Source organism: Micropterus dolomieu, linkage group LG14 (assembly GCF_021292245.1).
Source record: "Micropterus dolomieu isolate WLL.071019.BEF.003 ecotype Adirondacks linkage group LG14, ASM2129224v1, whole genome shotgun sequence".
NCBI lineage: Eukaryota > Metazoa > Chordata > Actinopteri > Centrarchiformes > Centrarchidae > Micropterus > Micropterus dolomieu.
In genome coordinates this window covers 7,206,536-7,227,736 of record NC_060163.1, presented here as the reverse complement: position 1 = coordinate 7,227,736, position 21,201 = coordinate 7,206,536, and the positions used below count along the sequence as shown (strand labels likewise).

The following is a 21,201-nucleotide window of genomic DNA, read 5'->3' as shown; positions in this document are numbered from 1 at the left end:
CACGGGGGGCTGGAGCCAATACCAGCTGACATCGGGCGAAAGGCGGGGTACACCCTGGACAAGTTGCCAGTCCATCGCAGGGCCACAGATAGATGAACAACATCTCACACACATTCACACCTAAGGACAGTTTTGGAGACACCAATCAACCTAGCCTGCATGTCTTTGGATGGAGGGAGGAAGCCAGAGCACCCGGAGAGAACCCACGCAGACACGAGGAGAACATGCAAACTCCACACAGAAAGGCCGGGGGCAACCGGGGTTTGAACCCACGACCTTATTGCTGTGAGGCGACCGCTGGTCCACCGCCAGTATACAAGTACAGTATAACACAAGATAGTCCCAGTATTCTAATCTCACCAGCGATTGAGAGGACATTTGCATGCTGCGCTTTTAAAAGCTTACATTTATGCTACTAGAGCCTTCTTGTAGACAAAAGATAATAACTTTGTCAGTGGTGACCATAACATAGGTAATTCAACAGAGACTTTAAAAACATGCTGTTTTCTTTTAAATAGAAGTTAACTCTCTCTTCTTTGAGTACTTAGTTGAGTGCAACACTGCTAATACTTTCCATTCCTGGTTGACGGATACAAAACCTTAAATGGCTTAGTTCACGAAATCAGAACGGAATAGAATTATCAGTCATTACAAAGAGATCATCTTTCATAAATAGGACACTTTAGATTTCACCTATGGAATAATCTATTCAACACTGAAAGTGCATAAAGAGGCTACAAAGGCACTGCCTGTTTCACTTTTACTGGAGGTCGTCCAATTTCATTCCTCATTCTTATGGTCGGGGTCAAGATCTTGCGTTAGGTTTGTGAAGGAGCAGGCTTTACCCAGCTGGTAGTGCTCCTTCACAGGTTCACCCACCTGCACATCTGGCCTCTTCTTCTTCACTCCATTCTTTCTATCAAACTCTGCAGTAATCTCAGTCAGTGTCTTGCCCTTAGTCTCCGGTAAGGTGAGCCCCAAAAACACAGTGGACACCAAACACACGGCCAAGAATGGCAGGAAGCAGAAGTTCCCCAGGCTGCTGACGATGAAGGGGAACAGCATTCCCACCAAGAACAGGCTGATCCACATAAGCGAGCCGGCGACCATGTACGCTGCCGGACGAGCCGCCTGGTCAAAGATCTCAGCTGGTAAGATTCCTGTCACCCCAGCTGGGCCCAAGCCGAAGCTGAGGATGTAGAGGAACACACATGCCATGCTGAGGTAGGGCATCCCAGCCACCCCGCGGCTCTGAAGGGTGAGGGCTACAGTGAAGACTACACTCCAACAAGACATGAGACCGTACCCTCCCAGAAGAAGGTACCTGCGGCCCACACGTTCAATCAGTAGATTACTCAGTATAGAAGCAGTTAGCTCAGATGCCCCTGTGCCGATGGTGACGTACTGTATATTTTCTGGAGGGATTCCTGCTTTGAGAAAGATGTAGGACGCGTAGAAGTAGATGGAGTCATTGCCGCAAAGCATCATGGCACTACTGGCAACCATGACCGTTCTGAGCTGGGATCGCAGGTTGGGATCCTTAAACAAGGAACAGGGTGTCTTGACAGAAGCTGCAGATCCAGATTTTAAGGCTGTGGATATTTGCTGCTGCTGCTGCTCCTGAAGCATCTCCTCCATCTCCAAGACGGGAGCCTCCCCACCACGAAGCCTTCCAAGTGCCCGGACACATGCTTCCCTGTCTCCGCGGTCAATGAGGAGGTATCTGGGGCTTTCGGGGAACCAGGGTAGGGTAAGTAGCTGGATCAACCCCGGCAAAGCGTTACTAGCTAGTAAGTAGGGCCAAAGTGGCTCTGTGCCCAGCAGCCCAGTGAGTCCCACAACTTGACCCAAGAAGATTCCAAATGCAGTGAAAACAGCAGAGGAAAAAGCCACAGCACCTCGGAGATGTTTGGGGGCGCTTTCCCCAAAGTACATAGGCTGGACGTTCATGCTGACCCCTGCATTCATCCCCACCAGAACACGAGCAAAGATAATCATCTCAAATGATTTTGCCAACCTGCACATTAACACAAGCACGGTGCCAGCAAACAGGAAGGAATTGTTCAGAAGCAGCGAGTTCTTCCTACCAAAGCGGACTGCTAGAGGACCTGCCAGCAGGGCTCCTAGCAAACCCCCTATTGAGAAGGCCGACACGATAAGAGTCCACACTAGGGTCACCTGAGTAGTCTCCAAGCCGATCCCCCAGCGCTCCATGTAGGTATCATTAATGAAGCCCTGGATGTAGCTGGTGGGAGCGTTGATGATTGAGATGTTGTAGCCATATTGGAAGGTGCCTCCAATGGCAGCAGAGCATACAGTCAAAGCAAGGGTCCTGTCACTGCCTGAGGGTTTGCAGCTTTCGCCTGGCTCAGTATCGCCTGTGGACTTCATTTGAAGTCCGGCTGTCCCAGAAATGCTAACGTGTGTCCTTCTCTCTGGGTCCTACAGCACTCAATTCCTTACAGGTACCTGGGTTAGCTCTTCTTGGCTTTAGCTTAAAAGATAACTTTGTTGTTTACTAAAATATGACTTGTGTGTCTTTGGTCTTCTGTAAGCAAGCTGTTATTGCTTTGAAAGGAAGGGCAGCTGGCAAAACCGGCTTCATTTGTGTGTTTGTTATTTCCTCAGTTCAACCTGTCAGGCAAGTGCCTGCAAAGTAGCTGCATGGGTTTTTCTTAATTGACCCAGCCGCGACAAACAAGCAAACTGCGTCACACGGTCGTCCTAAGCCAATGGAAACGTTTAAACGGTAATATAATATCACACTGCTACGGTGTTTCTGCGTTCATCTACTGCCACAGCTTCTGAGCTTGACACACAAGTATTACCTAACTAGCCGAAATAGGAAAAAATCCCCCTGGCAATCCTGATTGAGGGAAGAAGATGTCCATCACTACCGCATGCCTCCGCCTGTGTACGCACAGGCAAATGATTGGTTTACATCGAGCTGAAACACGACGTCATCTCTGTGCGACTGTTACTCTCGGGTGTTGGAAAGATGTGAGTAAACGCTCTACAGCGTTTCTTACCTGAAAAAATGTTTATGTATGACCAGTTAGAAACAACGCAATAACGTCGTAATAAGTACAGTATTTTGGATTTAAACGCGCGCATTTGAATATCAGCATGACATAATAAGCCACTGTTAGCTCACTGGCTAATGCTAACACGGGCAAGTGTTTGGTGAGCTAACGTTTACTATCAAACGTTAAACGTCTTCCTCTCCGAGTGGATCGATTGTTTCCACAGCATCTGTGTTTAGAGGATCAACTTGAAGAACGTTTTGGATATATATATTTAGGAAATGTAAACAATCTGACATCTTGTTCTTGCTCAATTTTTCAAAAGTAACGTTACAGATATTTTACATTATAACGTTACCTGTGTATTTAAATCTTAGATAGCAACTTCTAAGTTTACCTTGTCAGCAGTCCATTTGGAAGTTTTGATGTGACTGTTTGCAAACAGCATGTATTATACGTGCACATCTATTTGTGCATGGTGTGAATGTGTCAGATATCATGTCTGCTGCTAAGGGTTATCCTGTACCTTAAATCCTGACCTTTAAATGCTTTCTCCTCCTCCAACAGGGCGCCTTCCCCAACAAAGAGGAAGGAGGATGACAAGAGTAAACAGCGCGGTAAGGAGAAGTCAGGAGCAACGAAAGAAGGAGCTGACAAAGGCCGGGGCAGAGACAAAAACCGCACCCGACGCAATGCCTCCAGTGGGAGCAGCAGGTCAGAGGCCGCTCTTAGAAAGTAACACTAGCTGATGTCAGGTTCCAATTTGCTTGTCCCCTGTCCCATTTTTCCATATTGGTTCATTTTCATTAGATAAAAAGGAAAAGTTATGCAAAAGGTGGTTTAATTTCAACGCTGGTTCTCTGTTTGTCAATATCCAGCTGCTCTGTAGTGAGTTTCATGCTCTGACACAAGGTCACAGGAGTGTTGATCCTACTAGTTTACTTTGGACGGTGGACAATAAACAATTCCACGTTCACGCTGCAAACCGGTTCAGCCACTTCTTCCCGTCCTCCAATGTGCCCTTGTTTAGGTCCAGCTCCAGCTCCAGCAGCAGCTCTGGTTCCAGCTCCGGCTCCTCCAGTGGCTCCAGCTCTTCTGCCTCCAGCCACTCTGGCTCATCCAGCTCCCGCTCCTCTTCCTCCTCCTCCTCCTCCTCGTCACCGAGCCCCAGCCGCCAGCGCCACAACAACAGACGACGCTCGCGCTCAAAGTACGGAATTAGTCAGCACATTTATTTATTATTTTTATTGAGCAAGTGGTGAGTTTTTTTATCTATAACTGAGGAATGTCTGAATCTCTCACGCTGCACTCAGGGAACGCTAGTCTGCTCATACATGACTATTATCTAAAATTTAAATGTCACTCCAGGTCAAAATCAGCAAAGAAGGATGACCGGGACCGACGACGTAGGAGCCCCACACCCAAACCCACCAAGGTCTACCTGGGCCGACTGACCAGAAATGTTATCAAGGTGAATGCTTTACCTCATGGCACGTCTCTATGAGCCTGATTACTCTTAGAGATGCAGCTGCTGGTTTGGGCTGCATTAAAATAGTGGTTTACACAGCTTGCTTGATTGACTAAATGTTTTTTGGGGGTCACATCAACCATCCATATAGGTGTGTGGAAACATTTTTTTTATTATGTTTTGTTTTGTTTTATTATGTTTGCCTTCACAATTGAAATCTACCTGAAGCTGTTCTCATATGGTATAAATCACCATTGTATTAGGTGCTAAAAAATGTTCCACTTAAAATGGGGCTAATTTCAAAGTGTTCCCGGTGGTGCCTTTTGAAGGAACACATCCAGGAGATCTTCTCCACCTATGGCAAGATCAAGATGATTGACATGCCCATGAACCGCGTCCACCCTCACCTGTCCAAAGGCTACGCCTACGTGGAGTTTGAGACACCTGAGGAGGCAGAGAAGGCCCTGAAACACATGGACGGAGGTGAGTGGATGGGGAGGAACATGGTCGTGGAAGATTTAAAGTGAACAGATCTCACATCAGAGCAGTTAAGTAAGATGGAGGAATGATTGTATAATGCAGAGGAGATTAGCGGCTGGCAGACTGCTCTTTTTCAATCATTAAAATACCAAATCAGTACAAAACTTCAATCTTCTTGATTTCTAGGCCTTTTTTCCCCCCTTCCAGGTCAGATCGACGGTCAGGAGATCACAGTCACAGCTGTGCTGACTCCCACAGTGCGCCCTCCCCCCCGCCGGCTGTCCCCTCCCCGCAGGATGCCTCCTCCACCACCGATGTGGCGACGCACTCCCCCTCGAATGAGGAGAAGGTAAGGAGCATGTGATGAGTCCCCCTGCTGGAAGTTTGGGAAACAAATAATGCAGTTTATCCCTCAAATGCTACTTTGTATTGGACTAAAGTTTTACTGTTGGCTGTTATGACTTTATAATATACAGTATGTAATATGTAAAATGGTTTAGATCATTTTCTGTCTTTCAAGGTTTAGATCATTTTCTGTCTTTCATTGTCACGCCTTTCCTGCCTTTTTTTCTTTCTCTCCAAGGTCTCGCTCTCCACGGCGACGCTCTCCAGTACGTCGCAGGTCTCGATCGCCCGGCCGCCGCCGTCATCGGTCGCGCTCTAGTTCCAACTCCTCCCGCTAGTGATAAGGAAGCCCCTCCTCCTCCTCCTCCTCCTCCTCCTCCCCTGTGGGTCTGCTCCTCTGCCGTGTCCTTTTGATCCTCAGTGTGAGCAAACAAACGTGAAAGAAACACACATTTTTGTGGTCAGTACTTGCGTGATGAGAACACGGGACACCAAAATCATTACTGTATCCCTGAGTAAATTATTATGTTTTATGCTAACATTAAAGCATGCACGATATTGAATGATTAGACAAGAGCATTATGATAAAACTGAGCCAATGAGCCAAAGCAGCTCTAAAGCTAAATGATAAGTTAAAATACTAATGACTGTCAGTTTTGTGGTGGAAAGTGATTTAAAATCATTAACTGACTCTTTATAACCAGCTAGAACTGTTGTATTTGTTGTAATAGAAAGTGAAAGTGATGGCTTGTGGGAGACATTACTGTGTAGTGGACGAATAGTTTCACAACCTTTCCTACCGTACTGCACAATGCAGTTGTGAAGCTTCTTACACCCACTTTCGATAAGGAGTGGAGGTTATTTCTTGATTGATAATGAGCCTCTGACTTTTGAAAACTGGAAACCTAAAACCGAATTATAATTGGCCTATCTTTCTTACAAGCTTAGTTGAGTTTTGGAATAAACAAAACACAAAAAAAACACAGAAAATTGAACAAATTGAATGTGAATGTTGCAAATATGAGGGAGTTGGTTCATCAAGAAAGACAGCTGTTGGCGCTAACTCTCCAATCAGGTTCCCTTAAGGAGAAGAGGGGGAAAGAAGCTGACGCAGTTAAAAGAGCGGCTGTTAAATCTCAAACAGGAACACAGTGTAGAAAACATAATGGAAAATATATTTTTTATGTTTGTTTGGTGTATTAACTTGTTTAGTTTATAGACTCTTATTAGGCCAGACGATCTGATGTTTTCATCTGCCAATATTTTGGTGGATGTTTTAAGTCTCATTCTAATTCTGCATTGTCACATTGCACTTTTGTCAAGTTTTGTTTTTATCAGTAAACCTCAGCCAAATGTAAACGCATATACATACTTTGACTGCTCAAAATCTGTGTTACTTGTGTTTTATTATGTGTAAATTTGAAAATGTGCATAAAAACAGGTAAATGGAAACACGCTTGAATGTGTTAGTCACCTGCCATCATACATTGATGTCGTGTTGGCACGGACAAATCATCTGCAGGGATCACACAATTAATTCTCGTCGTGTCTGTCTTCTCATCACAGCACCAGTACGTTGACTGACTTTAAAATAATCCTACAGTAGAATATGGCAATCAATGTTCTCTGAAATCCCGTTTTAATGCTCTCCAGTGTAATGAGTTATTATTAATGAGTTAAAGATTTTAAATGGTCATACAGGTCATAATTTAGGTTTTAATCTGTACTGTGTTTCTAAACCAATCTTTCTGTAACCTTCCTCTGAATTTGTGACTGATGCTCTGTAATCACTTCTTACAGTAAACCACAATTATAAAGGCAGCTATACGGGTGTTTCACAATAACTTAAATGCCAGTTAACAGTATGTGTCTGCTTCAGTAGAAGTCTGAAAATGACGGTCAAAGGATTATTGTGTGAATTATTGCTGCATCAGGACTTTCAGTTTGTTTGTGTCACACTCATCTTCTGATCCAGACATTGGTGGTTTTAGTTTAAGAAGGGAACAGACTAATTCAAATTAAATTTGTCCCTCAAATCTTATGTTGTATAGCTGGTTGTGTGTGGTTCTACTGATGGCTTGACAATAAAGTTCATGGTTTGAACTGTAAAACGCATTTTTGTCTGTCAGTGAATCAAATACATTTCACCAATATTCAAGTTCAACATTAATTCTAGAGCTGGAGACAGGCAATGATTAGCTTAGCACAGAGAAGTGTTTCTCTCTGCAGGTCAAGTTCAAGAAAAACCTCTAAAGCTCTTGTTATATCTCATTTCTTTTGTTCCAAAGTGAAATGTAAAAGGTTTCACGGGGAGCAGTGTTGGACAGTAGCTAGTTTAACTACATTTGTCAGTAGCTTTGTGGCAGCGTCGCTATTTTCTGAATCAAATAGCTTTTCAGTAACGAAGCTCTTTTAGCGCGGTAACTTCCACACACGCTACATTTCCCCAAGCATTTCTGAAGGATCAGTGAGCGACGCCACCGCCACGCACGGACCTGTATGTGCAGCCGGCGGAAGCGTTTCCTGTAACGGTGACATCACCTACCGATCCTTGGGCTGATATCTGCAGGGGAATAAAGACACGCGCCACTGAGTTTACTTTCTCTACAGTGATAGTTATTGTAACACCTCTTGTGAGAAGGATCAGGGTCCAGCCAGGACGCCTCTTTGTCTAGTGAGGAGGAAACGGTGATATGTGGTGGCAGAAACTTGTTTCCATGAGATCAGAGATCATCAATCGATCGCTCGCTCTCTCTCTCTCTCTCTCAATTCAATTCACTTCAAATTAGCTTTATTGGCATGAGTGTGTAACAACAATATTGCCAAAGCATCATACATACAACATAAGAACAATCAACACTATACATTTCATTAAACAAGTAATGTATGTGTGTTTGTGTTTAAAAAAAAAAGAAGAAATATTAAAAAATAAAATAAATAAATAAAACAGTAAGCGTGTGTGTAAAAAAAAAAAAAATATATATATATATTAAAAATAAAATAAATAATTAAAAAAGTAAGCATGTTTGTGTGTTAAATAAAATAAATAAATAAAACAGTAAGCATGTGTGTGTTAAAATATATATATATATTAAAAATTTAAATAAAATAAATAAAACTGTAAGCTGTGTATGTTAAAAAATTTTTAAATATATTAAAAATAAAATAAAAGTGTGTGTGTTAAAATACATAAATAAATAAATAAAATACAACAGTAAGCGTGTTTGTACGGTGGCTCCCAGGGCTCGGTGAGGAATATTTTTTTAAGGACTACCTTGCGTTACCTCGCAATGCTTTTGCATTCCCTCGCAATACTTTTGCATTCCCTCGCAATATGTTTTGCGTTCCCTCTCAATACCTGTCTTCTTCCGTTAGCCTACGTCCGAGCCATATGCTCAGCTGCTCTCAGAGCAACACTCCAGCTTATTGAATTTTACTTTGAAAGGAGAATTTCCTATGTTTATATAGTAGCCTGCTACTGCTCAATAGGCATATTTATGTAGGCTTTAATCAAAAAGGACCAGGCACCACAGTGGGTGATCGCTCTAGAGGAGAGGGAAGACAGCCGGGATAGAGCCATGCTGTTTACATCGGTGATGCTTGGTGCTTAAACAGTCAAAGTGGATGGACACTGTTTCCTACATGTCAGACTTCATATGGAGGCTACATATCTCACATTATCCAATCCTGTCCACTCACTAGCCTATAGGTTAAATGTTCATGCTGCTACGGCACTTCCACACTGTTTACATAGCCGACTGTTATTAGGCTGCTCCCACTACTGGCCATCAGGGCTCCGCTAATGTTAAGTAGCCTACTTCTGATGCTGCTATTATTTAAATAGGTTAGAAATAGGCTATACAGGTGAACATACTTCAGATTTGGGGTTGCACTATTAGGCTACGCACTTTATAATGCCCCAGCCCTGCACGCCATTCTCACTCCCCTGACATTGTACAGATCAGCTGTCTCGTCTAGTGTCATACTGTAAATTACCCTCTTATTTGTGTGGGCCTGACTAATAGTGAAAAGCTCATAAAATAACCTACTGAAGATGCATTAAAAATCACAAATGATTCAAAGTAACTTTGGTTTAATGACCGCTGCATTAAACAATAAATGCCATTCTTTCTTTTGGCTGGCCAGCATGTCTATTTTTTGTTTTGTGTCTTGTAAGTTGAATAGGCTATTGTGACTTTGTTTTTAGCACATTGGACCGCAAGAAACAGCATTTCGTTATTATTCGGTATGTGGATCAAGACCTTGCAACTCACATTATGCAATACTGTCCACTCACTAGTCTATAGGCTAAATGTTCATGCTGCTACGGCAAGGTATTGCAAGGGAACGCAAAACATATTGCGAGGTAACGTAAAAGTATTTCGAGGGAACGCAAAAGTATTACGAGGGAATGCAAAAGTAGTCCTCAAAAAAAAATTCATAGTCCTCAAAAAAATATTCCTCACTGAGCCCTGGCAGCCACGGTATGTTTGTGTTAAATAAAATAAATAAATAAAACACTAAGCGTGTGTGTGTGTGTGTGTGTGTTTGTGTTAAAATATATATATATATATATATATTAAAAATTTAAATAAATTAAATAAATAAAAAAGATAGCATGTGTGTGTATGTTAAAAAAATAAAAAATATATTAAAAATAAAATAAATAAATGAAACAGAAACGTGTGTGTGTGTATATTAATAGACTAAATAAAATAAAAAAATTAATTGATTAAAAAACATTTATAAAATAAATCTGTATCAAATGTAAAAACAAAACAATTACTAAAATATCAAACAATCAAAATAATAATAATTTGAAAAATTATTTATCAGTCTGAGGTTCCACTGGTTGTCCTCACTTCATGGCATGAGGAGACATATTTTGCAGCAATTATTTCACATTTGGGCATTTCTCCTTGTAAATAGGGGAGTTTCTGTGTGTCTGATATGAATTCGAATTTGGGGTATATTTGGGAAATGTTTGCGAAGTGTTTTTGTCTTAGTGTCACACTGGGAGCAGAGTCTCTCTCTCTCTCTGCATGAGGAAATACATTTAGCTACAATGATATGGCAGTAAGTAGGAGAGTTTCTGTGTGTCTGATATAGTCACAATTTCTTGATGAACAACACCAGAGTATTGACGTCCCAAAGTCTTTTTGTCACTGTGTTGCTCTTCAAGAAACGCTCCTAAATTTCCTTAAAATCACAAATTGTTGTTTCTATTTCTGTTTATGTACATTTTAAATGAATATGAATAACAACACAATGTGTTAATTAATGAGCTTAAAAGGAGCTGGTGGCTGGACTAATGAACGTCCCGGCTCTAGCTCCCCACTTAATGCACAGACATGAGAGTGGTGTATCAGTGTTCTTCTGTAACTTGGCAGGAAAGCAAATAAGATACCATTTTTTTAATGCTAGTGTTGCTGTTTTCGTGGCTTAGGTTGTATAGATTAAATATGAAAAAAAAAATTACTATTACTCACTTAATGAGTGTACAGTAAGTCTAGAGAACACACTCTTTTTTGATTTTTGTGCATTTCTTTCTTTATTTAACTCGGTCCAGGAACAATAGTGATGATGATGTTAAATGGAGCGCATTTAAATTCCTTTAATATGCAAACTGTCTAAGATGAATTTAACAGTTTCTGCAAAATCCTGTGGGAGGCCTTAAACAGTCGAGATGAAGATGAATTACCATGACCCTCTAAGTAGAAATCTTTATACTGGCACCAATTTCTGTTTAATTGTTCTACTAACTTAACTAAAATGTTTAATTCCCTCCTCCCTAGCTTAATGAGAGAGAGGGAGAGATGCAAATTAAAACTGGAAACAAGTCAGAAACAGGGAGCCTAGCTGTCTCTCTCCAAAGCTGGAACATTTATACAAAAACAGAATGAAAACAATGTGTGTTTTTTTGGAGTTAGTTGAGATATTATGAAGAGATGGAAAGAGCCGGGCTAGTTTCTTCTTGTTTTCTAGTCTTTTTGCTAGGCTAAGCTAACCAGCTGAAATAACATAACTTGTAATTTCAGACTGAAAATTCCAACGATGAGAAATCAAATCACAAACAACTCTGTTGTGAAGTTTGTGGACAACACCACCATCATCGGCTGGATTTCAAACAATGATGAGACTTCATAGGTGGTGGAAATGAACAATCTTGCAGGGGGATCACAGAGAACAACCTACTACTCAACATCAGCAAAACCAAGAAGCGGACCTTTGATTTAAGGAAGCAGGAAGAGACACTCACCCATGTCTGGGAATCAGCATTACAAAGAACCTAACATGGTCATCTAAAAGAAAAAAGACCTCATTTTGACCTCATTTATACCAGGGTACTTTCTTCTTGCAAAGCACTGAGGCGGTGAGTGTCCAGAAGAAGGCTCCAAATTACCAGATCTCCACTGTACAGAGACACATTGTCATATTGGGACCCAGGATGCCTTTCTCCGTTCACTATGGACTGTCTCTCATGTGTTTAACCATGCTGCTGTTCCATGTTGCAGAAGGTGAGTGGGTGACTGCTTAATGACTTCTAGAGTCTTTGACAGGTAACTTAAACAGTTTCAAAAATAAATCTATCGATTTCTATTGTAAATAAATTGGATTAATACACTGTCATCAACTAAAAGACAGAGGATTATTGTTAAAAGTTATTGTTTTGGCCACAGGAGTTTTTCATATTAAACATTAATGGAGAAATCTTTTTTTGTGTGCACCATGTGATACTTACGCAAAGACTTTTGAGGCAAATAAACAACAGATGCTGCTGCAAGATTTTTTCCTAAAACAGTGCCTTACAATGGTTTGGAAAAATGCACATGGAAGAAATCAAACAATTTTAAAATCTAACTTCTATTTGCTCTTCTTAATATAGCCTACTGAAAATTCCATACTCACATTTCTGTTGGTTTCATCTTCTGGTATCATTTAACAAGTCTCTGTACATTTTTATTTGCTATTCACATCACTTGTCACTGATTGATCGCTGCGTCCCATCACACCAATTAAACGCTTTTGTGGCGCAGCAGAGATCAGCTGATTTTACTAATGGAGACTGCAGCCTCTCTTTTCCTCTGTTTGGTTCTTTAGACTCTTTAGTGACTCGTTTAAACAGACTCCTTACTCGTTTTATACTTGTGACTGTTTGGACGAGGTTTGCAACTCACCAATAAAGGAAAAAGCACCTGCGGAGATCTTTCAATTCAGTTTAGTGTACGAAAGTTAACAAAATAATTTTCCTTGTTTACCTTCCACACACCTATCAAAACATTACGTTAAACTTGTTTCCCACAACTTATTTGGTCACTAAATTATTTCACTTCTCCCCTCTCATTCAAATATAAAAACATTTGCATTCTTTCCCCATATAGACTAATACTAACCGTGAGGATGAACTAATGAGGATGAGCAGCGATCTGATACAATTTCCTAATACTTTTATGTAACAGTTATTTGAAACAAGAAAAAAATTAATTCGATAACCTTGCTTGTCCATAACAACAATAAAAATTATAATAGCCTACGAATCAGCTACTATGGCTTCAACAAGTGGCATTTTATGCAAAGGAATCAAATGAAGTACTCTATTGGTATCGGTATCACTTTTAGGGTACTGGTTTTGGTATCGTAAAAAAACAGGAGAAGGAAATTAGAGGGCATCTGTTGTAAGATGATGGCAGGCTCCATTACTTTGTTTGTTCATGAGCATGTGCGTACATGCGCGGGTAATTAAAAATAGACTCAGCTCTGTTACCTGAGTGATAATTGTATTATTAAGAGTTCTCACTGCATCTGAAATTTGTAACAGTTTCTCCCTGCAGGTCAAGTTTAGGAAAATGCCTGGAGGCACCTCTAAAGCTCATGTTCATGTATCTTATTTATTTTATCTGTTCCAAAATGAAATGTAAAAGTTGAGGTTGGAAGGGAGTTACGCACCACAATTTCTTGATGAACAACACCAGGGGGAATGAAACTAGCAACATATTATAGATTTTTACATTAAAAGATAATAGTCGTCCTGAAAGAATATTTATCGGTCCATAGACTTAATAAAATGATTCTGTGTTGTTGTGTGCTTTGTAGGGCATGGCAAGTTTCGGTCCAGGCATGTCATTCCCCCCTGCTGCAACCTCAGCTGCCATCATTAGTGAAACTGTAAACGCCTGCTACCTACAGGAGGAAAACACATTTTCTAATTGCAAAGTAGAGGCTTATATCTAAGTAACATTGTTCACACAAGCTTCATTTTTGTGTTTGGTGTGGTGTGTCAGACCATGTCCTCTACCCAGCTGATTATGAGCAGACAAATAAGAATAATGTTAATGAGAGAGAAAGGCCATCGGAAACACTAGCACAACAGAAGAAGATCAACACTATGTTAGTTTTTATCTGTTTCCAGTCTTTATGCAAAGCTGAGCAAACTGTCCCCTAGCTGGTGCTTCATATTTACTGCACAGATATGAGTGTGGTATTAATCTTATTATCTTGTCTTGGCAAAAAGGCAACAGCGGATTACCAAAAAGTCAACACATTCTTTTTTTTCACAAAACAACATCTGTGTCATTAACATATGACATCACTGAGACAATATTTTGAGACTTTGTGGACCCAAATTGACTGTTGTGCAACTGAAGATATTTTTACTGTTTAAAGCGCAGTGATCATAGTTGAAAACAATCAGCGGGAATCCTTTGTTGCTACATCTTGTTGGGTGTTTCTTCCTGTCTCTTACCTGTCTTTTCAACCCTACAGCTTCATCACTCAAAATAACAAATGGTGTGTAGACCCAAGAGCTTGGTGGATCCCACAAAGACTCGAGAAGTTAGAAAAAGTAAGTCACATTTCACAGCTTGTTCATGATGATGTTTGTGCTTTCATTTGAATTGTTTCCCTTCATTTCAATGTATTGTATTAATCTAATAGTAATTACTGTTGTTTGTTTCATAACACATTGTGCAGTGGAGTTTTATGTACTCACAACATACAGCAGAATACTTCCCAATTTATAGTGTAATTTGTAATTTTTATTGTTGTTTATGCCAGTACAGTATGGATACATACATGTAGGAACATAGGAACCCAATGAGAAGTTGAGGAATAATGGTGTAACAATTGTGGAACATTACACTGTAGGCCTAGGTATTTTGTAACTAATGAGTGCCTATTCTGTTATCACGGGGTACAGTAAGACCTACTGGACAACAAAGCAGGAAGTTTGGTGGAAGCTGGATAATGACTTCTGTAGCACTTAATAAATCTGCTGTGATTTATGGAGGGCATTTAAATTCCTATATGGAAACTGTCTAAAATGAAATCAACGGTTTCTCTCCGCAGAGAGGAATATATTGCAAAACCAAGCCAAGATGAAGAGGACAGACTGTGATGCACCATGACCTTTTAAGCACTGACCGATTTCTATTTAATTTGTCTATAAAGATAACGCCGGTGTAGGCAGTTGATTTCGGAAGCATTTTATGTTATATTTATTGGAATTCTCTACACATCCCAACAGCAATCAATAAATCAAGTGCTCGGACACAAAAATGAAAACACTCCTGCATCTGTGGCTGCCGCAGGACTAATAAGCATAGCCACACATTTAATTTGGTCCGCAGGAGACCGGAAGGAAAGTCGTGGGATATTTTCGGTCAGATGCTTCCAAAATACAGCTGTCTCTAGTTTCTCCAACATAGCCTTAACTGAAATGTTTAATTTCAACTGTGTTTAAACATGTCAAACTATATTGCCAATGACTTTGCGGGAATCTTTATCATATTCTAAATTAAAAACTAAAAATTTTGTCTTTTTGTCATTGATGTATTTAACTGGGGAAATCATTAGCTTTCTTGCAAAGCCGGGGCCACTCTTGTGTCTGTAGGATAAATATGAAGCTACAACCAACAGTTAGCTTAGCTACAATTAGCTTAAAAAGGGCTGCGGAAAGAGTCAGAAACAGCTCTCTGTACACATTCACAGATAGCAAAGGTGCCAACTGCACATCAGAACAGAAATACCCGTCATTTACTTCCACACAAACCTAGCGACTAACCACTTAAAAAAATCTTTTGCTAGAATGGAGGGTGTTCCCTTATTTTTCCCAAGGACATTTCTTCTTGCAAGTCAGAGACCTGCGAGAAGAGACTTACTTCACTGAAAAACCTGGACCAGGGTGTATACAGAATGAGGCTCTTAATTATTTAATTTCACCTGGGACATTTATGAAAGTTGCATACGCACAAACTTAGGGTTTTATAAAAAATTAAAAAAAGAGGATTCCTGTTGAAAGCCACAGGAGGATTCATGTTGTATTAAAGGAGACCTATTATACTGCATTTCCAGCCCTATATTGTAGTTCTGTGACTCCTCTATTGAAGCTTTGCATGATTCAAAGTTCAAAAAAGAACAGACTTGTTAAAGGGGGGTGAATTTTCCTAGACATATAGATACAAGGAAACAAGCAATTTCTCCTGATTTGGAGAGTTGCACTTGAGGGAAATTAAACAATTTTAGAGAACATGGATGTATGGCAAGGCAAAAGCAATGTAAACAATTAATGAGAAAGGAATAAACCTTCATCATTGTTGCATCCCCACTGTTCCTCTGTTGATGCAGTTTATCTGCTTTTTGGCTGTTGCATATTTTGGTCCCTTTAAAGCTTACTGAGCTTTAAACAATTGCTGAACTGCAATATTTTTATTTTTTTGTTCAAAATCTCTGCATTAATCATGTTTTCTTATTCAAAATCACAATTATAAAGGCAGCTATAAGTGGGACATAGTAAGTTTAATAGGCTCATTAAATGGCCTAGCTGCCCCCCCGGTGTTTTTGAATTTTTTTTTAATACGGATAAAAGAAATTAGATATGAGCTTCACTGGTACTGCCAGGCATTTTCCTAAACTTGACATGCTAAGCCAAGCTAATGTGTGCCTGTCTCCAGCTCTACAATTAATGCACAGAAATGAGTGGTATAACTTGAATAATGGTGTAATGTATTTACACTGACTGACAAAAATGTGTTTTCTAGTTCAAACCATCAAACCAGTTGGACCACACACAGCCAGCTATACAAAATAAGATTTGAGATAAAAACACACAGGTTGCATTAATCCTGCATTGATGAGAAGTTAACATGACTCTTCCAAAACTAAAACCACAAATGTCTGGATCAGAAGATGACAGTGTGACACATGTAAATCAGGTGGATAAAGGAACCAAAATTCCTGATGTACCAGTAATTCACTCCCTTTGACCTATATGTACTGTAATTATGACTATGACTATGTTATTTATAGACTTCTATTGAAGCAGACACATACTGCTAAGCAGGAAGAGACACTCACCCATGTCAGTAGGACTGAGGTGGGGCAAGTGAACAGTTTGAGGTTTCTGGAAATCAGCATTACAAAGAACCTAACATGGTCATCTAAAAGAAAATAGAACTCACAAACCCATTGAGTTACTCCCACAGTGTTCCTCTTTCTTTAGAATGTGGGCGTGTGTGTTCCCTTATTTTGACCTCATTTATACCAAGGTAGTTTCTTCTTTAAAATCAGAGCTTCACTGTCTATTTCACTGGAAAGCACTGGAGCAGTGAGTTTCCAGAATAAAGCTCTTAATTATTCACTATCACCAGATCTCTACTGTACAGAAACACACTGTCCTAATGGGACCCAGGATGCCTTTCTCCGTTCACTATGGACTTACGTGTTTAACCATGCTGCTGTTTCTTGTTGCACAAGGTGAGTAAGTTATTATTAAGGACTCTTTGAAGGGTACTGTTGGGGTTTTCAACATATGTTCAGGTTTGGTTATTAGCGGAATATCAAAGATATTCTAGAAATATTAATACAACTATTAATATTCAAAACAATTAATTATAATTAATAAATACGGGGTACCACCCTGGAATCAGGGGCCAATAACCAAATATGTCTAAAAGAGGGTTTGTCCACCTATAGATGGCAAACAGAGAACGGTGAATCCTTACACTGGCCGGGGTAATCAACTCTTACTACAACCTTATACACAAATAATCACAGGCAACGACTTCTTAAAAGTATAGGATAATAGGATTTATTCAACTCAAGCATAGTTCAATGATCAACAACTTTCACGTGGGTGGTCGCAGATCCTGTTCAAAATGGGCTAGAGGCTAGCTGATTTTGGAATCAAGATGGCGGTTCAAACCATTTGATTTCAGGATGAAGATGGCGGAAAATCTCTCTCCCCTGAACTACATAAATTTAAACGCACTCTGATGCTAGCCTGCTGTGGGTCACAGGTCTGGTTAGTTGCAGAGTTCACGTGGTGTTTGCATGTGGTGTTAGTAAGCAGAAGGAGGAGAAAAAGGCACAGAGCAAAGCTATATACATACAATATACCACAATCTATCCTACAGCCACCAGCAGTGAATGTTCATTCAGCAGCAGTTACTGGCTTTGGATTAGATAGAATGTGCAATTGCATCTGTTCTCAGACAACAGAAGCCAACACCAAAAATCCTAATTACTGTTGCAAACACTCAGCTACAACTTTATCAGTGAGAGGAACGGTAGTGAACTTGCACTCAGCAACTGTGTTCCTTGGCTTGATAAAAATACTGATACGATTCCACAGTAATAGGAACAGAGTGGTCATGGCCCAGCGGGTGGTACTGGACACAAACAACGTGCGTAGCTCGGAAAACACACAGCAATACAACAAGACACGGCGGCCTTTAAATATCCCTTTGGAGTTTCTTAACAGAAATTCACCACATGAAGCTTGTACAAGTAAGTTACAATAACAAAGTTATAGAACTATCTGCTGCCCAGGCATACGAAAGCGTCTTACGTGTCGCTTTGGTAGTGATTAGGTGCATCAGTCCTTTTGGGAAATCCAGTGGAGTTTTCTCTCGGCTCGGTTCTGACGATGCAGGTAGTTTCAACGGCACAGCTGATTCTTCGGCAGGAGCAACAGGAATTGGTGAAGTTGACGTAAGGTTGAGAAGGTAGAACACAGAGGTGATATTCTTTATCCCTCTTCTTCTGTAGGCATGAAACGTTATGTTGTGTATAACAGTTTCCTTAGGGATTCAAGATTGTGTTGGTAACACAAAGAAAAAAAATAGAGAGAGAAAAAAGAAACAGAGTAGCTCGTCCAGCAAGTGAAGTCTGTATTCAGGAGCAAAGACATTTCAGCACTGAAAGGAAATTACCTCCTGCAGTCCTCTGAGGACTTGGAATGGCCAAAAGTAGTTTTTGCTGTTCTGTTCACAAAATGGCTGTAATTCCTGGGATTACTCAGCCCCCTGAAAGCTTCAGCCAATACAAACCTTTGGTTTGTTTTTCAAGTTAGAGTTCACAGATAGGTGTGAATTCACTTGAGGCCTTGTCCATTGTCTACAAACTTAAAGTACAGTACCTTAAACGGTTGGGAGAATCCATCAATATGTATTGTACAAAAAATTAATTAATACACTCTCATCAAGTAAAAGAGAGAGGATTCTTGCTAAAGTTAATATTTTAGCCACAGGAGGCTTTTGTGTTGTATTAAACATTAACGGAGAAATCCTTTTTAATTCGTTGCCTATTGGAGTGTCCATCATGTGATACTTAGCAGAGAACTTTGAGGCAAATGAAGAACATATGTTGTTGCTGGATATTTCGAAAAGAGAACTTTCTCATGCTTTGTAAAAGAAGCACATGGGAGACATCAAACAATTTTGATCAATAGGAACTACATGAGAACAGGGATGTATGGGGAAGACAATATAACCATTTAATGTGAGAGGACTTAACCATAATTGTTGCATCACTGCTGTTCTTCTGTTGATTGTTCTTGCTGATGCACTGACAAGGGTTTTTTGGTCCCTTTAAAGTGTGCAGAGCTACTCCCATCTGCTGCATGACAACCTCAAATGCCATTATTAGGGAACCTGTCAACGGCTGCTACCTACAGAAGGACAACACAATTCCTAATTGCAATGTAGAGGCTTACATGTAAGTAACATTGCGCACACAAGCTTCATTTTTGTGGTGTGGTGTGTCAGAACGTGTCCTCTACACAGCTGATCATGTGCAGACAAATAAGAATAATGTGTATAGGAAAAGAGGGGCCATCAGAAACATGGGCACAACATTGATACATTGACATTTTATTAAATACACTTATTAATTTCTTGCCTTGAGTTAGATAAGACGATCAAACCACATTAGCTGTAGCTGTTTTCAGTCTTTATGCTAAGCTGAGTAAACTGTGTCCTGCCGGGTGCTTCATATTTACTGCACAGACATGAGTATGATATCAATCTTATTATCTTATCATATCTATCGCGTATTTTCCAAAACGTCAACAGACTCTTTTTTTTTTTAACAAAACATCTGTATCGTCCACAAACATATGACGTCATATCATTTTGAGACTTTGTGGACCCAATTTGACTGTTGTGCAACTGTAGATGTTTTTAGTGTTTAAGCACAGTGATCATAGTTGAAAACAATCAGTGGGTATCCATTCTTGCTACTTAAGTGTTTCTTCCTGTCTCTTACCCGTCTTTTCAACCCTACAGCTTCACCACTCAAAATAACAAATGGTGTGTAGACCCAAGAGCTTGGTGGATCCAACAAAGACTGGAGAAGTTAGCAAAAGTAAGTCACATTTCACAGCTTGTTCATGATGATGTTTTGCTTTCATTTGAATTGTTTCCCTTCATTTCAATGTATGTATTATTATTATCTGTCACTAGATAGCAATTACTGTTTATTTCATAACACATTTTGCAGTGCAGTTTTATGTAACGCTTTAGATTACAGCTCACAACATACAGCAGAATACTTCCCAATTTTTAGTGTAATTTGTTTATTGTTGTTTTTACCAGTACAGTATGGATACATACATATAGGCACAAAAGAACACAATGGGGAGTTGGGGAATAAGGGGGTAATGATTGTAGAACATAAAAATAATTTATACTGTAGGTATTTTGTAACTGAGTGCCTATTCTGTTATAACGGGGTACAGTATGACCTACTGGACAACAAAGCAGGAAGTTTGGTGGAAGCTGGATAATGACTTCTGTAGCACTTAATAAACCTGTTGTGATTTATGGAGGGCATTTAAATTCCTATAGTGAAACTGTCTAAAATGAAATGAACTGTTTCTCTCCACAGAGAGGAATATATTGCAAAACCCAGTGAAATGCCTTCAACAACCAAGATGAATAGGACAGACTGTAACGCACCATGACCTTTTAAGCAGAAATCTTTACACAGCGACCAGTTTCTATTTAATTTGTCTGGAAAGTTAAAGCTGGGTTATGGAATTGATTTCGGAAGCATTTTTTACATGTTGAAATTCTCTTTACATCCTGACAGCAATCAATAAATCAAGTGCTTGGACACAAAAATTAAAACACTCCTGTATCTGTGGCTGCCACTTTAACAAGCATGGACATACATTTAATTTTGTCCGAAGGAGACCTGAAGGGAGGGGGTGGGATATTGTTGGTCAGATAATTCCAGCAGTAGTTTGTAGTTTGGATGATGCTTTGGCAATATTGTTGTTACACATTCATGCCAATAAAGCTAATTTGAAATGAATTGAATTGTTAGCTTAGCTTGGCAGTAAAACTGGAAAGAGTGAGAAACAGCTCTAAATGGTCTGTACTTGTATAGCATCTTTCTAGTCTTTGCAACCACTCAAAGCGATTTACACTACTTCAGATTCACCCATTCACACACAAACAGCAACAGCTGAGGTGCCAACTGCGCATCAGAATGGAAATAACATTCATACACTTCTCACACCGATGGCACAGCCACCGGGAGCAATTTGGGGTTTAGTGTCTTGCCTAAGGACACTTGACATGAAAACTGGTGAGGAGGGGGCCGACA

The 21,201-nt window shown here is 40.1% G+C and overlaps 3 protein-coding genes across 5 annotated transcripts; 2 read left to right on the top strand and 1 right to left on the bottom strand.

Moving 5' to 3' along the window:
* Positions 1-200: 200 nt before the first annotated feature.
* Positions 201-2,927, bottom strand: LOC123983115 (solute carrier family 2, facilitated glucose transporter member 11-like). The gene has a single exon (XM_046069242.1). The coding sequence runs from the start codon at positions 2,389-2,391 to the stop codon at positions 781-783; it is 1,611 nt and encodes a 536-aa protein (XP_045925198.1). The 5' UTR covers positions 2,392-2,927; the 3' UTR covers positions 201-780.
* LOC123983129 (RNA-binding protein with serine-rich domain 1-like) lies at positions 2,817-7,427 on the top strand. Of its 3 annotated transcripts, none has more exons than XM_046069261.1 (7): positions 2,817-3,000; positions 3,591-3,737; positions 4,054-4,233; positions 4,392-4,494; positions 4,821-4,974; positions 5,179-5,320; positions 5,555-7,427. In XM_046069261.1, coding segments are annotated over exons 1-7 (828 nt in total). In that variant the 5' UTR covers positions 2,817-2,998; the 3' UTR covers positions 5,655-7,427. The 3 variants fall into 3 exon arrangements, with proteins under 3 accessions (XP_045925217.1, XP_045925216.1, XP_045925218.1); XM_046069260.1 differs by lacking the exon at positions 2,817-3,000 and adding an exon at positions 3,020-3,183; XM_046069262.1 differs by lacking the exon at positions 2,817-3,000 and adding an exon at positions 3,197-3,306.
* Positions 7,428-16,908: 9,481 nt separating this feature from the next.
* Positions 16,909-20,764, top strand: ccl34b.8 (chemokine (C-C motif) ligand 34b, duplicate 8). The gene is made up of 4 exons (XM_046069277.1): positions 16,909-17,067; positions 19,188-19,308; positions 19,878-19,956; positions 20,479-20,764. Exons 1-4 carry the CDS (start codon positions 16,992-16,994, stop codon positions 20,503-20,505), a joined length of 303 nt encoding a protein of 100 aa, XP_045925233.1. The 5' UTR covers positions 16,909-16,991; the 3' UTR covers positions 20,506-20,764.
* The last annotated feature ends 437 nt before the right edge of the window (positions 20,765-21,201 follow it).